At 57.1% G+C, this 15,010-nt stretch overlaps 1 protein-coding gene across 1 annotated transcript; it reads right to left on the bottom strand.

Annotated features, from left to right (window-relative positions):
• Positions 1-2,992: 2,992 nt before the first annotated feature.
• Positions 2,993-14,036, bottom strand: LOC137157612 (hydroperoxide isomerase ALOXE3-like; the record flags this gene model as incomplete). The annotated part of the gene is given in 14 exon segments (XM_067554995.1): positions 2,993-3,247; positions 3,643-3,813; positions 4,260-4,360; positions 4,964-5,085; positions 6,035-6,204; positions 8,647-8,733; positions 8,995-9,198; positions 10,175-10,318; positions 10,644-10,816; positions 11,207-11,310; positions 13,314-13,436; positions 13,622-13,706; positions 13,833-13,907; positions 13,910-14,036. Coding segments are annotated over 14 exon segments (1,866 nt in total), but the record flags the coding sequence as incomplete, so codon positions are not given.
• Between the last annotated feature and the right edge of the window lie 974 nt (positions 14,037-15,010).

Below are 15,010 nucleotides of genomic sequence, written 5' to 3'. Positions count from 1 at the left end.
GGGCACCGTGCGCTGGTCGTCAGAAATGGACTTTCTTGTGTGTATTGTCGTGCTGGTCCCGCCTCCCCAGGTGCACTGTGGGACTGTGGCCCGACCTGGGAATCGCTGTTCTCTTTGTAGCCAAACAGCCAGGTGCATTATGGGACTTTGGCCAACCTGGGAACTTCCATGCACCTCATTCTCAAGACCCCAGATGCACTGTGGGACATTGGCCTACCTGGGGTCTGCACCTCCAACCGAAGACCCCAGGTGCATCGTGGGACGTTGGCCAACCTACAAATTGTCATTCACCTCCAACCAAAGACCCCAGGTGCATCGTGGGACGTTGGCCAACCTGGGATCTGCCGTTCACCTCCAACCAAAGACCCTTGTTTCATCGTGGGACGTTGGCCAACCTGCAAATTGTCGTTTGTTCCTGTAATGTGCAGTGTCCCCTGGGGCCTGCCCTTCTCCCCCTTTCTTGGGGGCAGGAGTCAAGACTGTACCATTGTGAGGAGACGGGGTGGGTGGGTGGGTGATTAGTTCAGTCCCTAATAGCTTTCAGCAGCTGGGTGCTGGGGCATTAGCTCCCTCTAGGGGCCAGCGATAGGGACAATGTTCTGCTCGCTGCCTGCTAACAGTTGCTTTTGGGGGTCGGAGGTCCTGGGCTCAATTCCTGCCCATGAATTCTGTTCCCCTGCCCAGAGAGGGGCTGGAGGGAATGTGTGAGTGTAACAGCCCTTACCTAGCCCTGGAATATCTGTGGGGTCCCCGACCCATCCTGACTCATGGGAATGGGACATGGGGCCTTTCCCCTCTAGGGGGCACTAGCTCTTCTCTGGCCCTGGGACATGGGACTGACTGGCTCAGTGGGGTAGAATGGTCACAACAGGGCCTGACAGACCCAGTCCCACCACCAACCAGAGTTTTGTTTACCCATCCAGCATTTCCAGGGTTAAAAAAAATATCACAAACATGCAGTACATGCATCTGGCCCCTAGATGGCAACATGGCGGCATGGGAATTTTGAGGAAGGAAAATTTCTTTGGCAGTCAGAAAAAAAAATCACCCTCTTAAAGGCAGCAGTTTGAATTTAAAGGGGGAAAAAAACCCGCTGGGACAATTTACCAAGTGTGGTGGTGAATTCTCTCTCACTTGCAATTTTTCGGTCAGGATTTGGGTGTGGTTTTTTGGTTTTTTAAGGATCTTATCTAGTGTGAAAGGAATTATTTGGAGGCAGGTCTCTGGCCTGTGCCATCCAGGAGGTCAGACTAGATGCGTGCAATCGTCCCGTCTGGGCTTGGAATCAATGAGAAAATATTTTTCATTGTGGGATTTGCCTCATTTTTGCTTCTTTGGGATGGGTGAAGTGGGCCTTCGAGGTTTGTTTTTTTAATATACATATAGAGAGAGTTGTTTTCTGCTTGAAATATAAAGCCTGCGGCATTCTCAGCGGGGCCGAATCTTTAACCGGGCTGATTTTTCTCCCCACTGTTTCTTGATTGCTTGAATCAGAAAAGCCGCCACCACCATTTCCCCTCAGTTGTTATTAAAGAGTTTGAAATGGCCTCGCCTCATGATGAGGTTGCCCCTGGGTGGTGTCTGGGGTGTGATAACCCTCCCGGATATCAGCCCTTCCCAGGGCTGCAATTGAATGTGGAAAAACTCAGCAGCAATTTTAACACACGGTTTTTTTGTTATCCTGACCGCCTGTTTGCATCCTAAAGAAAGCCAGAAATCAGGGCATTCAGTTCTCTCCTGCCCGCCCTGGAGTGCCAAGGACCGGTGAAGGTTGGCTGGACGCTAGCCAACCCAGGTGTGCTAGGTTGATATTTGTCTGTGGACAAAAAATATATATTCATAAAGGGCTAATGGCTGACTGGCCAGATTTTTGTCCTTTGGGTTTTTGTCATTGCTCAGCGTGGCTTGGTCCATATTTATCTGCCCCAACAAACACCCCATCCAGCCGTCACCATGCTCAGTCAAAATACATTTGCAGTGAAAAGTATGTCTAAAAGGGGCGGCCATTAATCAGCCATACATTATTGGTCGATATTGAGCGGCAGAGAGCAAAAAAAAATATCTTAAAGGGTTGAGTCCTAGTCGTCCGACCCCTATTCCTGGTGGAACGTAGTAGACTTGGGGAATGTTTCTCTGCAGACAAAATAAAAATCTTAAAGGGATGGCCTCTGATCGACCGTAGGATGCAAGCATCATGTCTGGTGGTGCCTAATGTACTGGGACAGTAAGTGTCTGCAGGGGAAAAATATATTTCTTAAAGGGATGGTCATTTTTTAATCTGTAGATATTTTTTTTCTTTAAAGGGGTGGCCTGTGATTGGCCACATTGGGTCTATGCTGCATTTTTCACAGTGGTTTGGTTTACTTGGAAGCCACTTGTCTGCAGACCCAAAATGTTTTTCCTTAAAGGGGTGGCCTGTGGGTGGCCGTCTTTATCGAACCTGCATTTCTGATGAAGTGCGGTGTGCTTGGTGAATAATAGACTGCGGACCAACAACATTTGTTCTTCTTAAAGGGGTCACCTAGTTTCAGCCAGGTCTTAAAGGGGAGGCCTGGGATCGACCACGTTCATCTCTGAGGGCGCTGGATGCAGTTGGTGAATATTTAGCTGCGGAGCAAAAAAAACATCTGTATGTGACCATATAAATAAAAAGTCGGGCTAGAGAGTCTTCAAGGCATGTCCTTCCCGTGGGAGCCATTCTCGCTGCCCAGGGCCAACCCCATGTCTTCCCCTGGCCTGACCCTGGGCAAATCTTAACTCCCCCTGGGGTACATTTTGGGAATAGCATCTCATTGTGATTAGGAGTAAACTGAGGTACAGTGAGCCTAGGAGACTAGCCTAGGGACAATGGAACCCAGGAGTCCCGGCTCCCAGCCCTCTCTGCTCTCACCACTAGTCCCCACTCCCCTGCCAGAGCTGGGAGAGAACCCACTCGACATAATCAGCCATTCAGAGTGGAACCAGTCTGTGTTTTATTGCTCCCGGGACAGGATTACAGGACCGACGCGATGGGGCCGGTGTTCCCAGCGGCCGCGCGGGGCCCGTCCCAGGGGCTCGCCCGCCGGGCTCAGATGGACGTGCTGTTCTCGACTTGCTGGGGATCCAGGTAGCGGTAGGGGATGGGCAGGGATTTGTTCCTCTCCTGGACCTCCTGGGAGATCTGGGCCAGGCGCCCCTGGAAGGCTGTGATCAGCTGCTTGGGCTCCTCCTCCGTGAAGTGCTCATCGGGGTACTTGCCCAGGGGTCTCTGCAAGGGAATGGGAGAGTGGTGAGGGAGAGCACGGAAGGACTCCCTCGCCTGGCGCTGAGATGCGTCCACCTCTGGTGCAGGGCGGGTGGCTATACAGGGATCCCATATCTGCCCTGCAGCATGGGGCAGGTGTTTAACAACTGTGTAGCAAGACTGAAGAGTTTAGGCCAGAGAAGGATGGTGCCCCATAGCACCCCCTACTGCTCCCCGTTCCCCCCCCCGCCCTGGTCCCCACCCCATAGTGTCCCCTGCTGAGCCCCGCCCTGCTCCCCACCCCACAGCACCCCCTGCTGCTCCCCGCCCCCCCGCCCTGCTCCCCACCCCACAGCGCCCCCTGCTGCTCCCCGCCCTGCTCCCCACCCCACAGCGCCCCCTTGCGCCCTTGTCCTCACCGAGTCACCCGGCTCGCAGCAGAGGACCCAGAGCGTGAAGAGGATGAGGCTGGTGGTGTTGACCTCCGGGATGGTGTCCAGGTAGCTCTCCAGGGAGGTGGTACCCTTGGCCGTGGGTGGGGGGTTCCTCATGGATGATGGGTAGTTGGGCATCCAGGCGCCCAGGTCGTACTGCGGCCCAGGAGACCCCACGGTCAGTGCAGCCGGGGACCCCACACCCAGCCTAGCCTGGGACTCCTACCCCACCCCTCCCGAGGGGCACCAGCATGGACAGGGCCCGGCTCAGCCAGGGGACCTGGGCTTTGCCAGCATCTCACCCATGGGCACTGGGTGGGGGGGGTCAAGGGGTGTGGGTGGGTTGGGGGGCTGAGCATGGCTATGGGGGCTGGGTCCTGAGGTGTCTGGGGTCTCCCTGAGGGCTGGGAGCCAGGGAAGCTAGGAGTTTGAGGGGTCGGTGGCTGGACCCCAGAGCATGATGCGGTGCAGGGTTGGGGGGTCGGTGGCCAGACCCCAGGGTCCCCTGTGGGGTGCAGGGTTGTGGGGTTGGTGGCTGGACCCCAGGCCCCGGTGTGGGGCAGGGAATGGGGCTCCAGGCCGCCCGGCTGGCCTCATCTTACCTGCCCGTTATTGAGGGCGGCGTGCCGGGCCGAGCAGCAGTAGATCCACATGGTCAGGTACTTGACCAGCTCGGGGATGCTCTGCAGAGAGGAGGGGAAGCCTGCAGGATGGAGAAAAGGCGTCACCGGCCTGGCCCTGGCCCACTCCTCACGTTCCCACGGGGGGTGGAGGGGCTGTTCCCGGTCACTCCATAGCCCCCTCCAGCACTGTGACCCGCAGCCCAACAGGCCACCCTGTCCTTGTGGGTTCAGGACCTTCTCCCCTCCCAGGGTCATGACCCCCAAACTTCAGGGCCACTTGCCCTCGGGGTCCTTGTCCCTGTGGCCCTGGGTCCGTCCCTCCATCTCTCCCCAGGCAGCTGTGTGCCAGGGTCACTGAGTGAGTAAATTCCTCGGTCGCCTCCTGAGGCCATTTCTGGACGCTGGGTCTTGCTGGTTTCTGCTGGGACAGACTCTGAGCGGGTGGAAATCAGCATCAATGCCATTGGGGAGACGCCTATTGACACCAGCCGGGATCTGGCCCCATTGACTCCAATGGAGAGACGCCCGTTGACACCAGCCGGGATCTGGCCCCATTGACTCCAATGGAGAGACGCCCATTGACACCGGCTGGGATCTGGGCCACCGTCATTTGGCCTGTGTCGCCCAGTCCAGAGATACCCCCTGCATAGAGCCCGGTGACTCTGCATTCCCATGGCCCATACCGGACTCCTGGTTCCCCAGGAAGCCTCCATAGAAGATCTCGTCTGCCCAGGCCTGCAGCTCGCTGTCGGCCTGGACGTGGGCGTCGCTACGGTAATAGTGCTTGACGATACCAGAGACGAAGCTGGGGAGAGGAGAGACGTGTCAGCGTGGGTGGGTTGATAATGCACTCTGCCAGCGTCTGCAAACGGCCCCGGGCTACCCCACCCCCTACCTCACACAGCATCCCCTCCACGTCTCTTTCCTAGCTGTGGATTCAAGGTCTGGTGGCTTAGGCTCTGCCTGATTGCCAGGTGACCTGGGATCTAGTCCACCCTCTGCCACCAAGTGGATCTCTTCAAATGGACTTGGTCTTCTGGAAGTTAACACGTTAACCAAGAGTCCCCATCCCCAAGTCTTGACTTGACTCATGTGTCCGTCCCCCCACCCCAGTGCCTTTTCCCACAATTTGGTTTCGGGCAGAATTCCCAGCCTTTGGCTTTTCCTCCCTATTTTTGTGCATGTATAAATGTTTCATGCCTTCCCCCGTCCCACCGATATATCGTAATACACAAAGTAAATCAAGGAGGTTGGGATAAAGGTCTCCGTTAAGCAGAGACCCCTAAAAAGTCAACCCCAAGTGCTTCAGACTTTTCTGGTGCTCCCTTTCTGTGGCATGCCCGTCATTCGTTCGCGGCACGGTCAGCCCGACCACCGACCCGGGCATCGATATTTGGTGGGGGGGAGTCGTGAGGTGGCCTCCAGGAATAAAGGCAAGAATGAAACTTACGGGGGGAGGGCTTCCAACGTTGCAGCCGATGTCCAATTGGTCTTTTGACCCTCCCCACATATTCTTGATATGGGAGGCTCCCAAGGCCCCGGGGGTTCGATTTCCGACAGTGGTCGGCGTTTGTGAGGCCCGGTACCACTAGCCTAGGTGGGTGGCTGGTGTGATTGAAAAATTTCTTTTGGCCAATTCTTTTTTTAACTGCGAATTCTTCACGTGCCAAGGAAGCTGCATTTCCAACCAGCTCCGAGCCCCGGGGGAATTTCCCACATCCTCTGCCTCACCAACCTCTCCCCCAGCCCCTCACCTCTCAATGGCCGACCAGACCTTCAGCCCGTCATCTCGGTAGTAGTAATTGGGGATGGAGTCAACCCCGCGCTCCTGGATGTCGTCGGGGAGGCAGAGGGAGGCGTAGGTCAGGCCGGCCATGCCTTTGGCCAGCAGCACTTTGGTGCCAGCGAGTCCTGGACTCACCCCCTGGGAAGAGACCACAGACAAAGCCTTGAACTGCTGAGCAAGCGGGCCGGCTTGTAATGAAATACGGCCGTGATCTGGTTCAACGCAAGGCAGTCCTACCTTACAAACGCCCCCCGTGCAAGGTAAATGCCTGCCCGCTCACCCATCGTTTTGTAGGAACCTCAGGCGGGGAGGCCATCTAGTCCAGCCCCCTGCGCTGAGGAAGGACCGAGTAAACCTAGACCAGCCATGACCGGGTGTTTGGTCCAACCTGTTCTGAAACCCCTCCCAGCAACGGAGACTCCACCGTCTCTCTTGGCCATCTGCACTAGAGCTTCTCTCTCCTTGGCGTTAAAACGTTTTTCCAACCTAAATCTCCCTTGCTGGAGATCGAGCCCCTTATTTCTTGTCCGTGAAGAACGATTGCTCGCCAGCCTCTTTAGATCGAGCTGAAAGGCTTTTCTCAGGCCCCCCTTCAGTTGTCTCCTCTCAGGAGTAAACGTGCCCCGTTTTTTTTTTTTTTTAACCTGGCCTCATAGGTCAAGGTTTCTAAACGCTTTATCGTGCTTGTTACTCCTTGATGGACTCTCTCCAATCCGGCCATGTCTTGCTTCACGTGCGAAGTGGTACTCCAGCCGAGGTCTCCCCAGGGCGGAGTAGAGCAGGACCATTAACTCCCGTCTCTTACTCCTGTTTAGACACCGCAGAAAGAGATTCACCTTTTTGCTGCTGCATCGCACTGTGGGCTCGTATTCAATTTGTGATCTACTAGAGCTGCCGGATCCTTTTCAGCTGACGACCCGCCCCCTTCCCCAGCTAGTTAGACCCTATGGTGTGGATTTTCCCTTCCCGACTGTAGCTCTTTGCGCTTGTCTTCATTGGATTTCAGCGTGTCCTGCATCCCAGTTTTCCCATCTGCCACGGTCGTTTTGAATTCGAATCCTGCCCTCCCAAAGCGCCGGCGACCCTTCCCGGACTTGGGGGATCCGCTGCAAATTTTAGAAGCAGACGCCCCGTTCTGTGTCATGAATCATAGAATCATAGAATATTAGAGTTGGAAGGGACCTCAGGAGGTCATCTAGTCCAACCCCCTGCTCAAAGCAGGACTAACCTCTGCTATATCATGAAAATGATCATTGGCCAAGTTGTAAGAACGGTCAGACCAAGGGTCCATCTAGCCCAGCGTCCTGTTTTCACACAGGGGCCAACTCCAGGTGCTTCAGAGGGAGTGAACCAAGCAGATAATCATCAAGTGATCCCCTCCCAAGTCATTCAGGAAAATATTGCAGAAGGCCAAACCAAGGGTGCCCCTTGTGGGATACGCCCGGTTGGACAGCAAACCATTGTAACTGCTCTTTGAGTCCGGGCTTTCAACCCGTGGGGCGCCCACCGCATAGTGATTTCAACCAGCCCGTATTTCCCCCCTTCGCTTTTGAGAACGGACAGAGACCGTGTGAAAAGCTGGCTTCAAATCAAGCTAGATCACGTCCACTGCTTCTCCCCTTCCCACGCGGTCGAGAACGCTGTCAAAGAAAGGCATTGGGTCGGTTTGGCGTGATTTGTTCTTGAGGAAAAAAAATCCACACTGGCAGAGTGGCTGTTTTATCATTTGTTCCAGTCTCTTCCCAGGTGGCGAAGTCAGGCTGACTGCTGTATAATTCCCTACAGCCTCTTTGTTCCACCTTTTTCAAAGACACAGACTCGGGTTGCCTGTCTCCGGCTCGCTGGGACCTCACCCGTGCTCCCCTGGAAGTGAATTGTGGACTGTCCCGACAAGCTGGAAGGGCAGCTGGGTGGACGACAGCGCGAGGGATCCGCTCTCCAGGGGGTTCCCGAGGGTTTTTCTATCGAGGCGATCCGGGGCAAGCGCTTTGGCTGTTCCAGGTGAGGCCGCCACTCCAGGTTCCCGGCGCGGTTTTTACTCCCCGATACGCGGCATCGGGTTGGAAGGGCAGGAACAGCACCTTGTGACGGGCGTGAGACAGGGCGAGGGGGGATGAACCGGAGGGTGGCTGGGGCTGTCTCGGTGGGCGCCTAGCGGGGCGTCGCTGGGCAGGTCAGAGCTGTGGTCTTTTGAAACCTGGTCTAGGTTGAAGATGGGGCAAGAGAAATAAAACCCAGACAAATGGGAGGCAGACGTCCCCTCGCATGCAAGTGCCTGGGAGCCCTCGCCAGGGGGTGACCCGCCCTGGAGTGCTGCCATGTGAGCGAACAAAGCAGCTGTTATTTCTCTCTGGACCGAATGCTAGAGGGGCCTATGTGGGCCTGGGAGAGGAGTGGGGTTTATGTGGTTAGAGCAGGGAGGCTGGGAGCCAGGACTCCTGGGTTCTCTCCCTGGCTCCGGGAGGGCAGTGGGGGCTAGTGGTTAGAGCGGGGGGGGCTGGGAGCCAGGACTCCTGGGTTCTCTCCCTGGCTCCGGGAGGGCAGTGGTGTCTCAGGCCCCTGACCGTGGCACTCTCTTACCCTGTCCAAAATCCCATCATGTCGGAGCAGCAGGGTCCTGCCCAGGACGTTGACGTGCAGCGTGTAGCGCGTGTGGGGCATCAGGAGCTGGGGAAGGGTAGAGACTCAGCGGGCGGGTGAGGGTAAGCGGGCCATCTCCCCCTTCCCCCCAACCCTGCAGGAGCCCCAGGGGCAGGGACCTGGCCCCTCCCAGAAGCCGGAGGTGGCTCCATCTCCCCCAGCTCTTGCCGGGCACATCCAGGCCAGGCCTCCGCCGGGGCGGTTGGACGTGTGGCGCTTCTCTCCTGCACAGCTGGGCACAGCTGGCGGCACACCGGGAGCCCTCTGGCGGCCCGGCCCCTCCCTCACCTTGAAGAGCGGGTGGCACAGGGGCAGCTGGCGCAGGGTGGCCAGGACGAAGGCCTCGTCGATCAGGTGGGTGAGAAGCAAGTGGCTGACCAGCTCGTGCACGAGGAAATCGGCGTTGCGCACCCAGGTCTTGGCCAGGGTCCAGTCCCACTCGGAGTCGCTGGGCAGGAAGATGGGGCTGTCGGGACCTGGGCTCTGGCTGAGCTGTGGGGGAGAGAGACATGGGGGAGCTAGGGGCGGGTGGGCACAGGCCGGGCGGGTGAATCCTGCTGACCCCCGGGGGAGCCCCGGGGCTGGGACCCGACTGCCGAGATGAGGGGACACAACGGAGCAACAAATCCGCCGTTACAAAGAGGAGAGGCAGAGAGCAGGGGTGTGCAAACGGAGCTTGGATGGGCCTACACGCACAACTGGGCACACACAGACACACCGCTCTCACACACACACACACGTTGGGCATGGGCACCCCCCCACACACACAGCTGGGCACTTCTGGGTGGGAGCATATGCACATCTGGAGGCACGCAAAGGCATCTGGGGTGCCAATGCCTACAGCCAGTTGGACACAACCAGGGTGTGCATCTATCTAGCCTGGTTTCCGCCCGCTCTCTGCCGCCCTGGACCTGTCCCTTGGGCCCATCTAGCCTGCGTCGGGATTTGGCTCTTATCCCTACTCTACACCCTAACCCTAACCTCTAATCCTGACCCTAACCCTATTCTATACGCTACCCTTAATCCCTGGCCCCACGCTACACCCTAACCCTACTTTATACCCCACATTAGCTGTACTCTATACCCTAATACTACACTTTATCCCTAATCCCATTCTGTACCCTCACTTTACCCAACCCCCGGACGCTGTGGAAGGGACAGACAGGTCTGGTGCCTGCACGGGCATTCAGACCCACAGGCAAAGGCAGGGGCCTTCAGAGACAGGTGCAGGGGAATCAGCAGAAAGGCCATGCACTGCCAGCGAAGATCAGTGTGACCCAGAGGTGTGGTGAGGGGGGATTAGGGAGCCAGGACTTCTGGGTTCTGTTCCAGCTCTGGGAGGTGAGTGGGGTTGAATGGTTAGAGCAGGGGGCTGGGAACCAGGACTCCTGGGTTCTCTCTCTGAGCCAGTCCTTTAGACCACAGTCTCCAGCCCTGGCAGCATGTGGGGGCGCCGGGGGCTGCTCACCTGGATGGCCACAGGGACGATCTCCCCGGAGGGCTGTAGGTGCAGCAGGCAGAGGGGCGCGGCGATGCACTGCCGGTAGCCGTTGATCTTGGTGGCCGGGATGTCCTCTAGGATTTTGTAGTCAGCGATGAAGATGTTCCCCTTCTGCAGGGCACAAGGAGAGCAGAGCAGAGTGCGGGGCTGCTGGGAAAGCCCAGCGCATCTGGGGCCGCAGAGCTGAGATGCCGGCGCTGTGCGCTTCCCGCAGCAGTGCCCCCTCCCAGCGCTGTGTGCTTCCTGCAGCAGTGCCCTGGGATTAAACCCCGGAGCCAAATGCCCGCCGCTAGCGTGCCTAGGGCCTCTGGCGCAGGACCCACCGGACTCCCCTGGCCCGTGGCTGCTTCCGCCTGGCGCAACGGCGGAGTGATGCCGGCGCGAGAGCTCCAGCCTGTGTCCGGGTCCCACGGGGGAACCCCGGCGCCCCACTCACCTCCAGTTCCTCCGGCAGGGTGGTGCCCTCGCCCAGGCAGCCGGCCACCACGTCCGGCGTGACGGGGAAGTTGCTGGGCAGCTGTGTGCATCGCCGGATCAGCACCGGGTGGACCCCGTTCAGGAACTGGTACCCGAAGAAGGCATCCTCGCGCCAGTGCGCCCGCACGTACTCTGGGGGACACAGCACCAGGGCGGCTGTGGGGTCAAAGCGCTGGGCCGGGGGTGCTCAGGGGAGTCGGGTCCTATTCCCACCCCGGGCTCCTCGGGGGACTTTCTGCATCTCTCAGGGGGGGGGGGCTTGGCCTCCTCCCACTGGGGAATGGGGCTCACGGTCCCACCTATGGGTAGAGAGGGGCGAGCGCTGCCAGCCGGGGGCCGCCTCTCGCTGTGTGTCTGGGCACGACGGGGACCCCCTCTCGGTGGGGGTCTGGGCCGGAACTGGCACATGGGGGGACTGGGGATCTCCCACCGCTTGCATCTCACACACATCACAAGCATCTTGCGCTGTGCATGGGGCTCACGGGGGCCGGGTGAGTGGGGAGTGGGGAGGGGGTCACCCACCTGTGATCGGGGTCTTGTTGAAGCAGAAAACCTTGCTGATGTCGTCCAGCTTCGCCCAGGAGTTGGTGCAGCTCAGGAAACCTTTCAGCCGCAGCTCCACCTGCCTGGGGAGAGGGGACGAGAGAGCGAGCGGGTGTGAGCCCTGAGGGGGGGCTTGGGGTAGGGATGGGGCGCACATGGCAGGGGGGTTGTTCCTTCCATGTCCCAGGTTAGGATCTGGGGTAGAGTTTAATGTTCTGGGTTAGGCTGTAGTCTATAGGGGGTGGGTTAGGAGTTAAGATTAGTGTATAGGGTTATGGTTTGGGTTATGGTTAGTTTATTGAGTTATGGTTAGTTTATTGGGGTATGGTTAGTGCATAGGGTTATGGTTTGGGTATGGTTAGTGTATAGGGTTAGGGTTATGGCTATTGTATAGAGTTATGGTTACTGTTAGAGTGTAGGGTTAGGATTAGGGTTATGGTTATTGTATCGGTGTAGGCAGGGGCTGCGTGACAGCTGGCTGGGGCGGGGCAAAGGCTTCAGGCCCAGACTGTATCGACGTGAGCACATCCACCCTCGGCCCCGGTCCCCAGCAGGCAGAGAGACGGCGCGTTGCCACAGCAATCCACTTTGGCAGGTGCCGGGTTACAAATCGCTTGTCACGATGGTGATGGACACCCCCCAGGTGGTCGGGTGGGCGTCACCGGACGCCGGCTGTACCAGGAGGCATGAGCTGGAGCGGCCATGGAGACACGATGCCGTGAAAGGAACGGAGAGGTTTTTTGCTGATGGTTTGTATCTACAGACAGACCCGGCTGTCCTAAAATTCTCATTCACCGAGCAACAACTCCCCCTCCCCACCCCCGCGTTGCTACATTTGCTTTCCACGAACTGCTTGTAATATCATTTTTGTAGAGGTGTAGGGCGGCATAGTTGGACGCTAGTATGCCGCTGGGCTGCTAAATTGATGACCCTTCAATCTGGGACGTTGCAGAGCTTTGTATCCTATGATTTCAATCAAACGTTTGTACTTTCGCATAATCCAGGCCTTGTACCCAGAGGCCTGGAGACGCTTCCTTTAAGCCCGGCATTCCCATCATTTTAACGTGAGATTGAATGAAGGCTTTAAATGTGAATGCAGGGCCTGACCGGCGGGGTCACCCTGAACTGAACTGAACGCGGTAAGCAGGGGGGGCTTGGATGCAGCCCCCTGGGAAAGGAGATGGGGACTAGGCATCTTCACTGACGAAGCACAACCCTTGGGAGGGGGTGGCGGGGTGGAGGGCATGTTAAAGGAACTTTTCCTTCTTGGACTCGAGAAGCGGAGGCGAAAGACATGGCCCAGCGTATTCCAGGGCAGGTGGTTTTTTTTGCTCTCCCGTTAAATGGAGGCCGAGGGACTTCCCGCCAGTCAGCCAAAGTTTCTTTTCTGTGCTTTGTCGCTGTGCTCGTGAGAAGAGGCACCCGAGGGGTGGTGTGTGATTTCCCTGGGTTACAAGCCAGTTTTGCGTCGTAGTGTTGAAAAGGAAGTCCTAGATATTGAACCTGGTCTGGTTGCTGCCCACTCCACCTGGCAGAAGGTTACATGGTTCTGGCTGGGATTTGTGAATAGGGTCGGTTTAGTGTATTGGGTGAGTGACTAGCGCTGTGTACAGGGTTAGGGCTAGGGTTGTGCTTAGTTAATAGGGCTGTGTATAGAGGTAAGGTTAGTTTATGGGGGTCAGGTTCCTTTATAGGGCTAGGATTAGGGTTAGTGTCTAGAGTTAGTGTATGGGGTTAGGGTTAGTGTACAGGGTTGTCTATAGACCTATTGTGTTAGAGTTAGTGTATAGGGTGAGGGTTAGAATAATTCTATAGGGTTAGTGTATAGAGGTAGGGTTAGGGTTAGTTTATGTGGTTGTTTATAGAGGTGGGGTTAGTGTATAGGGTTAGTTTATAGGGTTAGGGTTAGTGAATGTGGTTGTGTTTAGAGGTAGGGTTGGTTTATAGGGGAAGGGTCAGTGTACGGGGTAAGGTTGTGTAGAAGGTTAATGAATAGGGTTAGTGGATAGGGATAGGGATAGTTTATAGGGGTAGGTTAGGGGTTAGGCCCTGGGAAGGGTCTGGGCCGCGGGGAAGCCGCACTCACGCGTTGCCCCCGCGGAGCAGGAAGTTGGTGCTCTTGGTGAAGGAGTACATGGTGTTGCAGTCCAGCTCGATGATGTTCTCCACGTCCAGGCACCGGGGCAGCCCGGGGGCGTACTCCTTCCACCTGGCGGGGGAGAGACCATGGGGGACGTTAGCCCTGGCCGTCCACTGCCCCTCCAAATGCAGCCGCCCTCCGCTGCCATCCCGGGCCCACCTTGCCTGCAATTCCCACCGCACCCTCCATCCCCGGGACCCCGCGCAGGCCTGACCCCTGGGGAGCTCCCCTCCCGCCACGGGGGTCTCACTCACCCATAGCTCTCCTGACGCTGCTTCAGCTCAGCCAGCCGCTGCTGCTGCAGCAATGGGCAATCGGCGTCATCGCTAACCGTCTGGGCTGGAGGGGAGAGGAGAGAATGTGATAGATAGATAGATGGTGTGTATGGGGATGGATGGATGGATAGACAGACAGACAGATAGATGATAAGGCCCCAAGCACCTTCCGTCAGCCCCAGGCTCCTACCTTTGCCCTCCCGCAGCTCCAGGGTGCGGTAGCCCTCGATCCACTGGTAGCAGGGGAAGCGGTACAGCTGCCCATGGGGGAGACGACCTCCACGTAGCTGCAGTACCAGTTGTCGCTGGGGTAGAAGGAGTAGGGCTCCTTGTGGAGCCGCACCAGGATGATGTCACCCAGCCAGCGCCGGCAGGACAGCTTGAACTCCTCCACCTGCAGCCGGGGGAGAGGGGAGAAAATGGAGCGTGAGGCGCAGGATTTAATCCATCCAAAAAGGGGTTCCCAGTCATCCTCTGCCTCCCCTCCCCCCCCCCCACACACTAGAACACTTGTTGGCCTGCTGCGCCACCCCCGCTTGCTTGGAAGTCTCCAAGGCATCACAGATCAGCTGGGTCACTGTTGCAACTACTGTTCTAATAGGCACCTCTCTTGTATTAGCCTGGAGGCAGAAGCCAAGGTTTACTGATTTGGCTACAACCTGAGGTACCTCATCATAGTCTTGTAGGAGTAGGACTCAATCCCTCTATAGCCCTCTAGTGGCACTCAACATGCTTTAGAAGCTGCCACAAACTGGTCAGAGCAGCAATGCATGCCTGTGTCTAAGCCTGGCATATTTGTGCAGTTAAAGCAGAGGACAAGGTCCCGCTGTCAGCTATTGTTTTCAGTGAACCTCCCAGTTATTCCTCTCTCTCATTGGCATCCATGGAATCAACTCCACCGTTGGGGTAAAATCCTGCTCTTGCACACAGAGAGAGACAGGCCATGGCTTGAAGAACTCACGGTCTGAACAAACGGAGGTTGAGCGGGGAAACAAAGAGGGCAGTGATAGAGCTGGGACGAAAACCCAGGAGTCCAGTGGCCTTTGGAGGAGACCCTACTGTTTCTACCCTGGCGTGCCTTAATCTATCACCTGTTGCTGCCCTACAACAATTGTGAAGGTTTTTCTGGAGTCTTTTCAGGTCGGGAGCAGAACGTCTGTCCTTTGTCGCCCTCTGCTTGGTGCTGCGGAGGAGACGCTAACGAGCTGGTTGGTAAATAGCTGGTAGACCCTGCTGCCCTCGGAAAATGCAGCTTAATTGCGATCCCGTTCTGTGCGACTGTGTCGCGTCGGCTGACGTTTTTGCCGGGAAACACTCAAAATCAATTCTTTGGATTGCCTTCTGTGAGAGAGACGAGATGGGTGAGGG

This window comes from Emydura macquarii, unplaced genomic scaffold (genome assembly GCF_026122565.2).
Source record: "Emydura macquarii macquarii isolate MOO-44397 ecotype Brisbane River unplaced genomic scaffold, CSIRO-AGI_Emac_v2 contig_306, whole genome shotgun sequence".
In the NCBI taxonomy this organism is placed as follows: Eukaryota; Metazoa; Chordata; order Testudines; family Chelidae; genus Emydura; species Emydura macquarii.
The sequence above is the reverse complement of the archived record's forward strand: the minus strand, read 5'-3'. Positions and strand labels throughout refer to the sequence as shown.